This window comes from Meleagris gallopavo, chromosome 5, assembly GCF_000146605.3.
Source record: "Meleagris gallopavo isolate NT-WF06-2002-E0010 breed Aviagen turkey brand Nicholas breeding stock chromosome 5, Turkey_5.1, whole genome shotgun sequence".
Classification (NCBI taxonomy): Eukaryota; Metazoa; Chordata; class Aves; order Galliformes; family Phasianidae; genus Meleagris; species Meleagris gallopavo.
Window position 1 is genome coordinate 3,906,080 of NC_015015.2, and position 15,549 is coordinate 3,921,628.

Here is a 15,549-nt window from a genome sequence, read left to right on the forward strand (position 1 = left end):
CAGAGCAAATTTCTAACACTGTCTCGTTCAATGGGTACAATTCTTAGTGAGTTCAAGGTTTCAGAGATGTTTGATGAAACTTTATTTTTTCTGTGCCTTGTCCTTGACAATAATTGCTCACAAATGTGCATACTGCCAAAAAGCAATGATATGAATACAGTGTGGCTGCAAGCCAAGGAATATTTCTCTCTGCTAAGACAATGCTTATAAAAATTGGGTAAAGAGACACGACCAGACTTTTGAGTTGAATATCTGATTGCAACTCTATACATTCTATTTAAAAACTTGCAGGTTCATGTTTTTACACTGATTGAAAATGGAATTAAAAATATACCAAAAAAATGCAATCTTGAAACCTGTTCTCAAATTTCATTATCATAAAAGAAAGCACTGTTGCATTATTTTTTTTTCCCCATTCACAGGATTGTGTTTAGCCAATGTATCAAAATGCATACAGTTGTTTTTTTGTGTTTTTAACCTAACTTGAGGCAGCACTGCACTGCACCCTCCTCCTGGCTCTGGCTGCAACTCAGCTAGGGTTAATAGTGCAACAATGCTTAGTCATTGCTCAGTGACAGCATAGCATAAGGGGCTGCCACGCTGTGAGCTGTGCCAGGTGACATGCGGCCAATGGGTTGCAGGTTGGACATGCCTGTTTCAATCAAAGTCACTGAGTTTAGTTAAGAGAAGTAGAAAACTTCAGGCTGGCAGCTGGAAAATCTTATTTATGAGGATTCAGGGGTACTGGATTCCGTTGTTTGGATTACATTGCTTTAATTTATTTATTTTTCTGATTAATAAGGTCTCGATGCTCATGCGTATTTTATTCCTTTGTGCTCTGTTATAACAGAGGAAACATAAAAAGATGCCAACTACATGTTTTTCAGATGAAAACTACTTTAGCTTTATCCAGGTTCATAATGTATCTTCTTGTACTTCACCAACCTCTCCCCCATCAAACAGCCAAGAGTATCCATCAAAACCATAGGCTGGATTCATAAAAGAGTCACTAACATCCATTGGAAAGCACTAATTTTCACAGAAAATTGCCTTCTCCCTTTCACACCTGCAGACAGAGCTGCAGAAAGAAAAGAGCCCTGATATTCTGCACGGGTGAATACCTTTGCAGCAGCAAGGTTGACGAGAAATAAAAGAACCAAAATAAAAAGCAAACAGCCTTTAGCTTATCTCCCCAGAGCAATTAAATACACTGAATAATATAAACTCAAAATTGTTGTCTTTATTGACAACTTAAGGAACAAGCATTTTAATACAGTTACTACCACCTGTTAAAATGTAGCCCTGTGCTGCTACTTCAGCCATTGGTGACATTACAGACTCTGTACAGCTAAAACTAATTCTCAAACTGAAAGCAAATGACAGCTATTACAGGCACTGACAATCTCCTGGGGCTGAAAATCTCCTGACAACACAGCCATGCACTGCAGGATCCTTCACCTCTGCTCTCCAAAGAAAACAAGTCTGGGAAGGTGCCTGGCAGAGCCTACTTCATTACAGAGTACCTCTTTAGGGCCAATTTATTTAATGATCTTCTGACAGTCACTCTAGGTTAGCCTACATGGCCATCAGAAAGGCAACCCCCAACAATCTCCTTTTACCTACAGTAGGAGAGGTACAGATCCTAAGCATAACTAATGTTTTAAAACAAGATTTGTATGCCACTAGTGGATTCAGCACTGGGGATGGAAGGAGGTGAACAGCACTGTAATTAATTTCCAGGTTGCTTTCAGCATAGGTTTTACTTGTGCAGCAGCTGGACATTCATAACAAATAGTCTTCTCATTTTTCTCAACTTTCTGAACCTAATCAAAACTTTCCAAATCCAGCAACATTTACAAGTGTTTAGCCTTGACTTTCATGTAGCTTCCTGTGTGTCATCAGCTCCAAGCTCTAGCTCCAAACTCAGCAACAGCTCTCACCCTCTGCTTTCACAGAGGAACACTAGAAGGAATAAGACACAGTAGGAACTGATCTCAAAAGGTCACTTGTACTTGCACCCAAATATACAATCCCCTCCATACTTACACCTTCCCCACCATCTCACATACACATCATTACAGTAGCAGCAATTAGACTGTTTTAAAGATTACCCCTACTGAAGGCCTCAGGTAGCTTTCCCTAACCCTCCCAGGTCTGAAGAAACAGAAGTCAGCTTTGAGTTGAATCCAGAAGGCAATCAAGTACCAAATGGCAAAGCAGTTTTTTTACAAATCAGATTGAGGTGGGTGGTAAGGCTGCGAAAAACACAAGTAGATCTAACTATCTGTTTACAACTCAAAAGTTTCTTGTCCAATGCTTTCTGATTATCTGCAGTTTTTAGAGGCCAGAGGCTACATTTCAGTATCGAAGCAAATCCGGTAGCAAAAGTCTGGATATGGAGTCTGGATATTTCTCCCAGTGCAAACAGTTTCAAAGCAAGCTCACACACAGGCTAAGTTTAAGAGCACCACATTCTCATATCACTCTTTAAGTATGGTCTACCAAATGTAGAGTGTTCCAGTTGCCAAAAAAAAAGTAATGCTCCTATGCAAATTTATACACATTTGGAAGTTTGTAAAGCTGCAACTTCCTTGAAGAAATTCATTAGTAATCGAAGGGGTGAATTTTCTTCACTTTTTTCTCTCTCTTAAAAAACAAACAAACAAACAAGAGACAGGGAGCAGAAACAAACAGCACAGAACTCTTTCTCTAGACAGATACTCTTCAACCTAACTTCTTGTTATGGTGAACTCCATAACAAAGAGTGCATCTCTGCAGGATGTGGAACAGGTGATGCAATTCTGTTTTCCTTCCCTGTGACTTTCAATTAAGTCTGCCAAAGCATTAATTCTCATTAGGTATCCTGAACTTTGCCAAGAGCCAATGAAACCACCGTAGCCTAAAATGGTGACATTTACACATGAAGTCTACAGTCTTTAACACTGGACTCTTTACACACATTAAGCTACAGCTTTTCTGACTCTGATATTAAGAAAGCTTCAGGGTTTTGGTAGAGCTCAGCATTACCCCTCACTGACTTGCCCTTCTATAGGCCAAGCAGATCATTTTCATATCTTCTGATGCTTACTGTAGTGTCAGCCAGAAATGCTGATGCCAAAATGAAAAAGATGCAGATTCATTCTTAGAGACCAAAGATACAGGAGGTTAAAATATAATGCAAACTACAACACCAACATGCACAAAGGTCTCTAATTAACTGAGCTGAGATATCACAGCTGAGTCAGGAACCCCCTCTTGTTTAATTTAAACTTCTACTATTTTCTGCCCTCAAGTCAAGCTTTCAAAACTATTCCCATCACATTATTCAGGAGTTGTTATAAACAAGCACAAATGTGTAATCAAATAGCATTTAGGTACAAATCTGTGCTAGGAGCAGCCTAGAGGACACATAAATGTATGAGGCCTTCTTAAGGCTACCTAGCAGAGACAACTATATACATTTATCTCCTCATATAACAGCATACCTTATTCCATAATTTTATTTATCTACTACTGTCTGTTACTGTAAAGAAAATCAACCATATTCTATGCAGCTCTCAGATGTGTTCACAGATAGAATTCTATACAAGACAGGCTTTTAGTATTGTCTTCCTTCCATGTAGTGCTCAAGAAGGCAGACAGCAATTAAAAAAAAAATTGAAGGTCTTCCAAGAACACACTTGCTATTCATAAAAAAAGACATTGGACATGATGAGTAATCTGCCCCAAAACCATTATGTCAAGAAACAGAGAAGTACGCTGTGGTAAGCCAAGAAATAATAACGGATGAACAAATAAAAGTTAAATAAGTAAATCAAAAGACTGAAATGAAGACAATCATTTCATGCCTAAATGAAATTAAAACTGCTTTAAAAACACATAATTGCTTTTAGGGTCCAAACAAAAGGATTTAATAAGCAAGCTTGCTTGAGATGAACTTTTTACTGTCAATAATTCATTTTCAGCAGCTGCATTGTTGCAACTTTCTTCTAAAACAGTACTTTACAGTTACTTCAGTCAATATTAAAGCTTTTCCAGACGTTTCAATGACCCCTTACTCCCACAGTGGTCCTATAATTTTTTTTCTGTCCACCTAAATGGAACAAGGACTGGAGAAATAAGTATCAGCTGTCACTTTGTCCATTCAAGTGCCACAATTCCAAAATCCATGTGCTGGACAGATCTTCTCATTGAAGGCAAAAAGATATTTTGATACTTATTCCAGCACTAGAGTAACTGAAAGTAGGAATGAGGAAAACAAACCATTAAAGACTATTTCAAAGGTCCCAGTTTTGAGTTACTTTGAGTTTCCCCATCAATCACTAAGTTAGCAAAGGCCAGTCCTCAACACGTAAGGTCATATCCCAGCGGACAAGATTCTGGGGCAGAGAGATTCTAGGTTTGTGGCTTTTTTATTCCTTGAAATCCCGACAATCTGCCCTCCTGCAGTCTTCACAACTTCTACAGCAAACAAGTGAAATGACGGACAGAATGCTCCTCAGAAAATAAACAGCATCCAGTTCTGTACATGCAAAAAGGAGCTTTCACATTTCTCAGAAGTTCCCAAGTGAAGCAGTGGGTGGAAATCAAAATAAAACGTACATTGCTTACGTGAAAGGAAATTAAAAAGCCTGTGACACATCTCCCTGTTCAAGTTTTCAGGTACGCCGAGTGAAGCAGTTCACAACAGAACAGACTGCACACTCAGCTATCACACTTAAATGCAATTGCAGTCAAACATAACATCAGCAAGTGTCTAAACTACACAAGTGCATTTAATGCTCCCCAGTCAGCCATCAACCACTTCCATATTAGTTCATAATTAACAATGTATTGTTTCAGCTTAATGCTTTGTTTTCCTTTTCTTAACTTTAAAAGTACAGCAAACTGCAACAAAATAAGGGCTTTCTTTAATCACCTTTTGCAATGTTATTCTTGGGCAGTAAGCAGACAGCATTTTTGAAGAAATAAAACATACAGTGTATTTTCTTACCTGTTGCAGTCCACATGGAGCAGAAGGTGGGATGCACTAAGTGACACTGCAATCCTGTGCCACTGTCCATCTGCCAGGCGGTACGGGAACACCTCTGTTCTTGACTTCCCATTAAACCTGTAGTGATATCTAATCTCATCCCGTAAGCCACTGCTCTCCAGTTCAAAATAGCTGTATTTAAAACATGAAGAAGAATCAGTTTCATTTTTGGTCTGTTCATTGCTTCCGTCACTTTCTTCTTATCTCACACAATTCCTTAAGCAAACACTACACGGAAGGTCACCATCTGAGGATGTTACTCAGCATAAATCGTTCATTTTCTAAAAAGAGAGACAAGTAGTACACATTCAGCACATTACAAAAATAGCAATACCATTTACACGGAAACAGCTCATGTTCAAAACCATTTGATTTTTCTAGAAACTGAAGTCCTCTTGTTATCCACAGAATAGGCTCTGCAACAAGAAAGTGATCCTTATTCTACTCACCAAGATATTTTCTATAAATGCAGGTTTCGTAGGCAGTGCCAAAATAAAGGACCATGTGTATCATTACTAACGAACAAACAATAAGCCATTAAGATAAGGAAGCTCCAGGTAATCACTCAATTTGTATTCACTATTTGCAAATCTAGTTTAAAAATTGTTTACTTTTAGGACTCCCCTACATGCAATTATACTTTATTCATTTTCTCAGTTTTATTTTTACAGCTGTAACTGTTCAGCTTTACAAGGAAACAAAGCCTCCTGGCTAGATTACGTGTCTCAACATCTGGCATAAGCAATCAAAGCCTTCAGAGAGTTGTCACAAGAGAATAGTCTTTGGGCAGTACTGCCTTGTTAACAAAGTAAAGCTATTAATTGACGTCACAATGACAGGAAGAGCCAGATCATCTTCTAGGGTGAATTTAGTCCTTACCACTGGCAACGCATTGACAGCATAAATTATTAAACCTCGTCGTGGACCAGAGATCACACAGAGTATTTACAGCATATCAAATCAAGTTGCTCTCTCTCTCTCATAAAATGATGGCCCGCTTATAGAACGGTGACACAGACCTCTTTTTAAAGTAGAAAAACTTCATTTAAGAACAGATGTTAGGTTTTATAGCTAGTCCTTATGCCAGTCTGCCTCTGCAATGTCATGCTCTCCCAACTGGGCAATACCAGTGTTAACACTGCAGCTGAAAGATGGATGCTGATTTGCGGTGTTAGAACAAAACAACTAACCAACCAGACAATAATAAAGTTTACTTCCATAAAGCAAAACAAAAAATCCAAGATAAAAGAATAAATACGTAGGTACTGATTCTCATTTTCACTCAAGCCTTTTACCCAGCTTGACTGTGCACAGACCTCATCAGCTGGTGTGGACAAGTATGGACAAAGTGTATGTAGGAATTATTATCATCAGTGAAGCAGAGGCAACTCAGAACCAAGTTCCTCCCAAATAACTCAATTCTCCAGATTTTAGGCTGTAAGATAAAACAAGAGACAGAGAGGCAGCAGAACAGCAAGAGAGGCAGCAGAAAAGGGGAACAGCAAGACAACGCTTGACAAGAACAAACTCCATCCCTCCTTTATACTGACAATGCCTTGCGATTCAGATAGATAAGAATTTTTCCACATAGAACATAAGCATTATCAGGTCACCTGAAACAAATAACAAGAGCAAAGCAGATAGAGGCAAAACTAAAATTAAATGAAAGCAGACATACGTATGAATAAAAGACAGTACAGAAAGGAAAAAGAAATAAGAAAGGCTGGTGTTGTAAAGGAACTGCCTAGTTTCATACGTATAAAAATCAGGAAGAGGGCAAAGGAACAGGGCTTCTCAAACAGAAGAGCAGAATCTTGATTAGCTACCATCACCATTCCCTTTAAATACCTTAATTCTCATAAGAAATCTGGGGAGGAAGTTTTTATTATTTTATTTTAATACTTGGTAAAAACAGTCAACATACAGAAGACATTGGAAAGTACTAGAGCAAGTAGCAGTGAACTGAAAGGTTTCGTAATTGCTATCTTTTGTCAAAGCTCAATAGGAAGAAACTTTCACTCCTGTTCAGATAAGCAACAGAGAGGAAGAAAAATATATCAAAAAATACCAAAGAAAGAAGAGTTACGCATCTTTCTCATGCGCAAAGTATTTATATAAATCTATTTACATGGTTGATCACAGTACAACTTGAGAGCAAGGCCAACTGCACCCTGGGCTGCATCAGAAGAGGGGTAGCAGCAAGGAGAAAGGTAACTGTCCCCCTCTAGCGTCATTGTAAGGCCTCATCTGCAGTACTGTATCCAGGCCTGGGGCCCCCATACAGGAAGGATGTAAAGCTGTTGGAATTGGTCCAGAGGAGGGTCACAAAGATGATCAAAGGGCTGATGTACCTCTCCTATGAAGAAGGGTTGAGGAAAGTTGGACTTGCTTAGCTTGCAGAAGACAAGGCTCTGGGGAGATCTCATTGCAGCCTTTCAGTACTTGAAGGGAGCTTACAAGCAGGAGAGGGACCGACTCCTTACACAATCTGATAGCGATAGGACAAGGGGGAAAGGCTTTAAACTAAAAGAGGGGAAATTAAGATTTCAGAAAGAAATTATTTATTCAGAGGATGGTGAGAGAACAGAACAGGTTGCCTGAAGAAACTGTAGAAGCCCATCCCTGAAAGCACTCAAAGTCAAGTTGTATGGGGCCTGGGAAGCCTGATCTAGAGGTTGGCAGCCCTGCTCATGGCAGAGGGGTTGGAGCTCAATGATTTTCAAGGCCCCTTCCAGCCTAAGCCACACACGATTGTAGGACGAGCTACTGCTGTGGGAAGCACATGGCTTCCTGCAGTCAATCTTCACAACACCGTGTAGCTATGGAACTAATCACTTACTACACAATGTTTTGTTTGGTATTGAAAAAGGCAATATTCCAGCTCCAGGAATGGCAGTCAGATATCGCACTTACATCTATGCTATATTATTTGAACAGCATAGGGAATTGCAAAGCAACACAGCTTCCATCTGATAAGCTTTAGCTTCAACTGTTAACTTCTGAACTAAAAACAGCTGGTCGTCTGTTCCCTGACTTATTTTATAAAAAGCAGAAGTAATTTGTCAAAACTTACTGCAATAGACAGTGCTAACTATATATTTATACCTGCTGCACTGCCAAGTGCCACAGGACTGTCCACAGCACATTTTTACCTCTTCTGTTACTGGAAAAGAGGATGACAGCAGACAAATTCTGCACCTATTTTTCACCACCTTCAACAAGTGCAAATCAGAAGCAGTTACACTCAAACATCAGCAAACAACAGTCAATAAAACCCATCAGCAGAAACTGGCTGGTTAAGCCAAGCTCATATCTCAGGTATTTAAATACAGTAGAGCAGTTTAAAATATCACATCTGCATGGATTTTTAATTTCTTCCAAGATGCACAATTCAGAGATCTCGTCTAAATAAGCACATACACAACTCAGAATGTGCAATTGTCTTCTCTCAACCAGAATACAGTTCATCTGCTACCAGGAAAGCAACTTGCAAAAATCTTTTCTTTCCTCCTCCAACCAGACTCTAGAGGAAACCTTCTTCAAAAGCAACTCACCTTAGAGTTCACATGCCATTGCACAAGTTTTCATCTACTGTAAATTTACAGGTAAACAAGGGGAGGAAATTAATAGAAGCTTCCATGCAAGAGGAAAGAAAATCAACTGGTCTCAAACACACATCTTTTCATACATTCTTCCCAATATTTCAAGAAGGAGGAGAAAACACAGGAACAGAACAAGTCAGGGTTCCTTAAAGTATTACAGCACCTGGTAAAAATGAGCCGGCCTTCCACACTTGTACTGCCTGAATAAATGCATCAACAGTAAGCGTGAACTTTCAGTCTTGCCATGAGATCCGTATCAGTAGCCCAAGGGAGATTGCTGAGTATTACAACCAGTTCTGCTGCTGCCTAACAGCTGCATGAAGTCTGACTGGAATGAGTCTCAGATCCATTTGTCAGCTCATTGCTACAGTTAGCCCCCTGCTGCCCTCCTCGTCACTTTTTCCAAGACACATGTCAGAGACACTTTGTGCTAACAAGTTGACAAATAAGTGATGCTTTCTTCTTTTATTTATTTCCCAATGAGTGGGCTTTTTTTCTTTTAAAAAAAGATAAGATCATTTTGACAGACTAGTTCTCAGAATGCATGTATTAAGAAATGTTCACAGAACATAAATACAAAGCATTATATGACCTTGGTTGAAATTATTCCACTGCTAGAACTTCCATGTTTGCTAAGCATATAAGCTACCATTGACTTCTTTTATTCAGATACAGAATTTTTTTTTTTTTTATATACACATGACAGTAGTCCCTCTCATTCAAATCTCAGTGTATAAAAGAGAGAAAAGCAAAAAAGTGTTTCTAAACTCAGATTTTTTTCTATGCACAAAGAAGTTGGGTCGTTTTAAGGTCATGGAACGTGCTTTACAGACGGACTACAATATTCCACAATCAACATAAGATGCTTCACAACTCTGACAACTTTTGCAACCCATATCTACCTCCTATAAGGGTACAGTTATGAGAGGATAGTGACCAGTTCACTGATGTTTACTCTTTTTTGTCTTTCATTTTTGTCACATCATAGCAAATATTTACCTGCATATCTGACAGTTCATTTCACTTCCAGATAGGAAGAAAAAGGTTCGGGTTCCTGAAAGCATACTGTAGGTACACAAGCCACAACCTCTGGAACAGTTCTAGGATAAATGTTCTTATGAACATCTTCAATGTGTACAGCACTTTCTGTTCTCATCTTGATGATGCTAACACCTATTATGAGACACTAAAACATTGCACAGTGAAGACAGGGCACCATCTGGCAAGGACAGTCCTGATTAAGGGCTTTGATAAGAGCTCTAAGAACTAAGGCATAACTACATTTTGGACTTCATTCAAGAGATCATCCCCTTTATCACATCCAAACATAAATAAAGCAGAGTAACCATTTTGACTGTGCAACTTCAGATCCCAGATCAAGTGCCAAAGTCCCACAGCCTCTTTCGACAAGCAGCATCAGCACTTACAGTCTGTAGAGCTACTGAACAGATGTCCCAGGACAAGGCAGCAGGCACAGATAGCATCCCTGTGAACCTGTATAAACTTAGGGCTGCCATCTAGTCAAAACACTCATGCATCTGCTCAACTTTGTATGGGTTAAGGTCACAAAAAATCAAAAAAGTACAAGACTGGCATCGCTGTTCACCACGCACAAGCAGCAGAAACCCTACAACACCAGACCTCTCAACTAGTGAAAAAAATAACTGCAATAGTAAGAATCAGACTTGTTCAGTGAGGTCGTTGAGCAGAAGATACTGGACAGTTGAGAGCCTGGTCAGGGCACTTGTTTTTGTTTTTAAATAGTAGAACAAATTCAAGGAAAGTTCTGTGACCGTTGGATGTTATTAACTAGAAATTCAGAAAGCTTCTTCACTGCTTTGTCTCTTTGCACACGTTTACAGATACAGACTTTTCATTTAATAGCATCATGCCAAGCAGAATATCAGAACATTTAAGGATGTTAATGGAAAAAAAAGCCTACTTCAGAAACATTCCTGGATGTATTCAGAAACAACAGCCAAGGCACCGAGTACATTACCATGCAGATTGCAGGACTTTCAATCCGCACAGATTCTGTGACAAATAACAGATAATTACACTTTCAGCCTAATGCTGTTCCTCACTGTTGACTGAGCATATCCTTATTTTGGTTCTGCCAACTGGTTCAGCCTGAACAACAGCAGAAAAGAAACTGAGACTGTGTTTCAATGCTCACCTGATGGAAAGTAAGTCAGGCAGCAAGAATACACTGGGAACACTATGCTATATTCTGCAGCTGAGTCAGTAGGTCTGTACCCATAACCATCACCACAGTCAATGAAGCCACATGGAACAAAAGTGATGCCTCTGAAACAAGAGAGGCACCTGACTTCAAAACAAACTAAACACCTTGCAGTTGTTACCAGAGTTCTGTAAGGATGCAGAACTAGAACAAGTTACAACTGTCAAGTTAAATATCTCAGCTGCTTCCACAGGTGCTTTTCTTGTATCCCTAGTTATGAGAAAGTGACAGGATAAAGATCCCAAGTTCTGAAACACTGTCAGGCACCAGATTTTGAAGAAATGCTCTTACACACTCAAACGTGCAGATCCAGCTCTCTGCCACACAAACATACTTACAAACCATACAGAGCTACCTTTTGCAGCTAGTTTAAAGATGGACAGATTGAGAGGCTGCACAACAAAACCATACATAGCAAATCTTCACTTACGTGGCATTAAAGACTTACTGCTGTTGCAGAGATTATGTACTGATATCAAAGGCTCTGAGCAAAATCAGACTGACATCTGGTAGCACAAAAGGTACAGTGAATAGAAGGATCATCTCTAACACTGAACGTATCTTGCTGGAAAAAAAAATCAGATTAGCTTTCTACAAAAGCAAATGCAAAAGTTGAATCCCAAATGTTTCACTCTCTGATAATCTGCAACTCCAAAGTACTACTCCTATACAAACAAATCCAAAACAAACCAAAACTTAAAATACTAAACTCTTTCAAATCTTCAATGTAAAAGCTCAGAAGTTCAATTTCAGGGTGCTGTTGGCTACCCAAGCATAATTCCTTCAAACACCTTTCACTTCAAGTAAAAGGAACAAAACCTAGGCAATTAACACCTTTCTTTTTTCTGTTCTGATGACTCCGAGGACAATGCCTATCTAAGCCTGTATCAGCCAACCTTGAAAAACTTAGAAACTGTATGGGAACCATTGAATCATGGCCTGAACCTCTGATTGACCACCTGAGACAAGCACGGAGTCAGCCCTAGGAGCACAGGTGAAGGCAATTCAGCTGTGACCAGAAGGGGTGGAGCATGACTGCAGCTCTCAGACCCCATTTAAGGGCTGACTGCCACTGAGGAAGGATCACTTTCTGAAGATTGCTCCCTTTGGAGTTTTTCCTGTGAGCCCAGGACACGGGTGAGTATTTTCATTTATTTTTGATTATCCCTTTTCACTGTGATAATCCTTCTAGTTACACAACCTGTAAAATACCAGCCTAACCACACCACTCTGCTAATTGTATGTTTGTTGACTGTACACAATAATCACACACAAGTGACATTTTCTATGATAAAGATTTACCTTCTGTTCTACAAATCTTCCATGGGACAACTGGGCATGCAAGCTGCAAGGCTCTAAAGCACTTACGATGCTCAAAGTATGCATTTGTGTACCTGCAACAAGGCAAAGGTCATCCAAATACAAGTTTACTTTCTTCCTTGATCATATAAGGAAAAAAACATGACCCCATCATCTGCCTGCTGGCTAATATAGCTTGAGTCAGAGCTGGTACATTTTCATGGTCATGTGTTGTAATGGCTGAGCTTATTATGTGTCTCTGTTTCCATTTCATATGTCTAAACATGTCTTCACTGTAGATGCTACCCACCTGTCTAAAAAAAAAAAAGCACACAGCCTCCCTGTGCATAGGGAATCTAGAAGAGAGTCCATTATTTGAAGAAAGGTGATGACAGCCTTTCAGATGCTTCCTCTAAAATGCACACAGCTGCAATAACTGGGACATCTGCCAGACCAAGCTTCTGCAAGAAGCCAATCTACCCAGCCAAGTAATGGGACAAATTTAGATTATATCACTTGACAAAAAGCAGGTGCTGATCTTACAAAAAGGGATGAATGCAACTTAGCACTATCTTTCCTGAAAGGGCTAGTCTCATTCTGCTGTATGCTCATTCCAACCTTATCCTTTGCATTTGACAGCCTTTTGGGTGCAACAAGCCATGTCAATCTGAGGAACTAATCTGATAGAAGTATAACCTGAAAAAAAGGTGAGGAAAAAAAAAAAGGAATCATTTATTCACATATCACCACCACTCCGAAACTGAATCATCCTGCACTCATACAATTGCTGTATCTATTGCAAGGAACACAATCCACAGTCGCACTTTGGATTACTCAAGTGCTCCTCAAAGAGCTCATCACTAAAAGTGCCTTGAACAAGGGTCACTTTCCCCAGTGTTTCAGTGGATCATCTGCAGTCCGTGAGTATTTTCATCTAAGGATTTTCTAAAGGACCTGACAATTTTTCTGAAGCCAGCCACAGGACTTTGAAGCAGCATTAGCTGAGGGATCATCATGGGTAAAGAGGAGCCATTGGAGCCACCAGAGAGCTCCCAGCACAGCTATAACCAGTGCAGAGCATAATCCTGTCCAGTCCCACACCCTCCCTTGCATTCATCACTGCCGCTCAGCAGACTCCCCAAATCCAGCCTATAAAACACCTGATTTTAACAGAAAAAGAGACAATAACACGGCCTTTTAACAGAATGAGACCTGCCACCTGGGAGCCAAAGCATGATATTCTGAAAACTAAATACCGTGTCCTGTTTTCCCTCTGATCTTGCTCTCCAAGCCAGCAGTTTTTCAGTGATTTCTTGAGTTATGACCAATCCCATGCATTTCTGCCAGATCCTGCAAAAGTCTCCCTTGCCACTCCATCAAGGCCCAACCACGTCTGCTCCCTGCTCCTCTCCAGATGCCCTCAGTCTCTGCCTGCCCTGCACACCTCCTCCTTGCCCTCCTCTCCTCCCTGCTGTTACCAGCAGCCTCCCTCAGCTGGGAGCCCTTAGGGCAGGCACTGTGCCCCTCTTCCTTCTCACAGGGCAGCACTTAGGGCAAAGCACACAGACATCTTTACTAAACCCTAAGCTAAGCAAATTAAGTAAAAACAAACATCAGGCATCACCTCATGTCCAACTAAGAAAATGACCACATACGAATAAAAAGCTGTGAGCATCCAAGCCTCTCATTAACCAGAAGCGTTGCAGTGTTAACGAGCAACCAAAATTCAAAGGACAGTTTGCAGAAAGTTGACTTCAGCCTAAAGAGAGACATTCCAGCACTTCGCCTGTATCTGAGAACCATAAAACAAGCCAACAAAATAACACAGCATGTTGGAGAAGACTCCTGGGGGACCCACACATTCTGCTCCTGGTTGACCACAACATTTTTGCACTGTCCAAACTCAGTTTTAAAGAGTTCAAACTGTCAGCCATTCTGCTCCAATTGCCAGCAAGGTCCAATCAGTGTGTTTCAACAGCTGGTTATCAGCAGCACATTAATGCTTTAAAGCCAGCCCAGCGTACATAAAACAGCTGCTTCTCAGCAGGGAGCCACAAGATGGAAGGTTGCTCCTTGACCACTAACTCCCTTTTCACAACATTTAAACCAGAGGGAGATATACGGAATGTAACATTTCTGCTTGGTTTTTGTCTTTTGCATACCTGAATCAGAAAGTTACAAGCAGGAGAGCATAACTCTATTTCCACTTGTATGGTTTTCCAAAAGGTTTTAGACATGCAGGATGCAAAGGGTCAAGGAGGGGAAAGGAGTCTAGATGCCTCTCATTTCACACTACGTGATGCAGAGGGACAGAAGTAAGGTTGCATCTTTACATTCTCTAAACAGCTTAGCAATTCTACATAAAAATATTAACGAAGACATTACCTTTACCCTAAAAGAAAAATGATAGTGGATACATTTGCAGGGTTTTTCCTGCCTTTTGTTTAAAGTCACTACACATATACACATCTAAAACATAGCATGGGCTAAATCCAATCCTCCAGGTTTGTAACTAAGGCCAGAAGGCACTTGCGCAGACTTCTTTTCATTAGATTATTTCAGTGCTTGCTTCAATTAGCTTGGTAACTGCTAAGTACCAAACTCTGTATCTCCATAACATATTTCAATTATTAAATGTGAATGTACAGCTTTCTATCTGCTCCTCAGCAGTCTCAGAAGCTGTTTGTGGTGTAACCTGGGGAAGTATTCAACTTTCTAGAGAGTTCCAGCCAGGTGCCCTCTCCCCATCCAAAACTGATTCACTGATTATAAAAATCTTTCACTACCAGCCTAACATCTCTACCAATAGAGCTTGGTGTTGCAGAGTGAAGAGCCAAGTTCTCTACTCAATAAACCTACCACAGCAGTGCAATTAACTTGCAAGCTTCCAACTACCCAGCATGAACAAAGTTTCTGAAGGACAGGTCCTAGATGTAGGTTAGTGCTAAACGTTAAAGGAATAAAAGCATTTTAAAAGTCTAAAAAAAAGCTTTTAGTGCTTCCTGTAAGACAATCTCAGAAATGTTAATTTCATCTCTTCCCAGTTCTGTCAGAGGGGGATCTTCCACTTCTAAATACTCTTCAGAAAGCATGACAACACACGGATAGAAAGTTAGTGTTAATAAGCACGAAGCACAGAAGACAGACCCAGGACACGCACAAAAATAGTACAACAAAGCAATTGGGGGTGTTTCCCCTCTCCCCCCCCCAACAGTGCAACAATAACTTCTTTGGGAAGACAAGAGGGGGGAAATAAAAAGAGATTAAGTACTGCTCAAGATTCAGTGACTTTGAAAAATGCATAGGATGAGATCTACAAGAGGTCAAGAGGTTTTATTTCTTATACGTAATTTCTAGATAACAGTACCTCTGTT

At 40.1% G+C, this 15,549-nt stretch overlaps 1 protein-coding gene across 3 annotated transcripts in view; it reads right to left on the bottom strand.

The window, feature by feature from the left end:
- Positions 1–15,549, bottom strand: part of NELL1 (neural EGFL like 1) — a 273,232-nt gene that overhangs the window by 231,081 nt on the left and 26,602 nt on the right. For all 3 annotated transcript variants that reach the window (XM_031553393.1, XM_010710718.3, XM_031553394.1), the window contains exon 4: positions 4,994–5,164. In XM_031553393.1, coding sequence (XP_031409253.1) covers positions 4,994–5,164 — 171 coding nt within the window. The remainder of the gene's footprint in view (positions 1–4,993; positions 5,165–15,549) is intronic.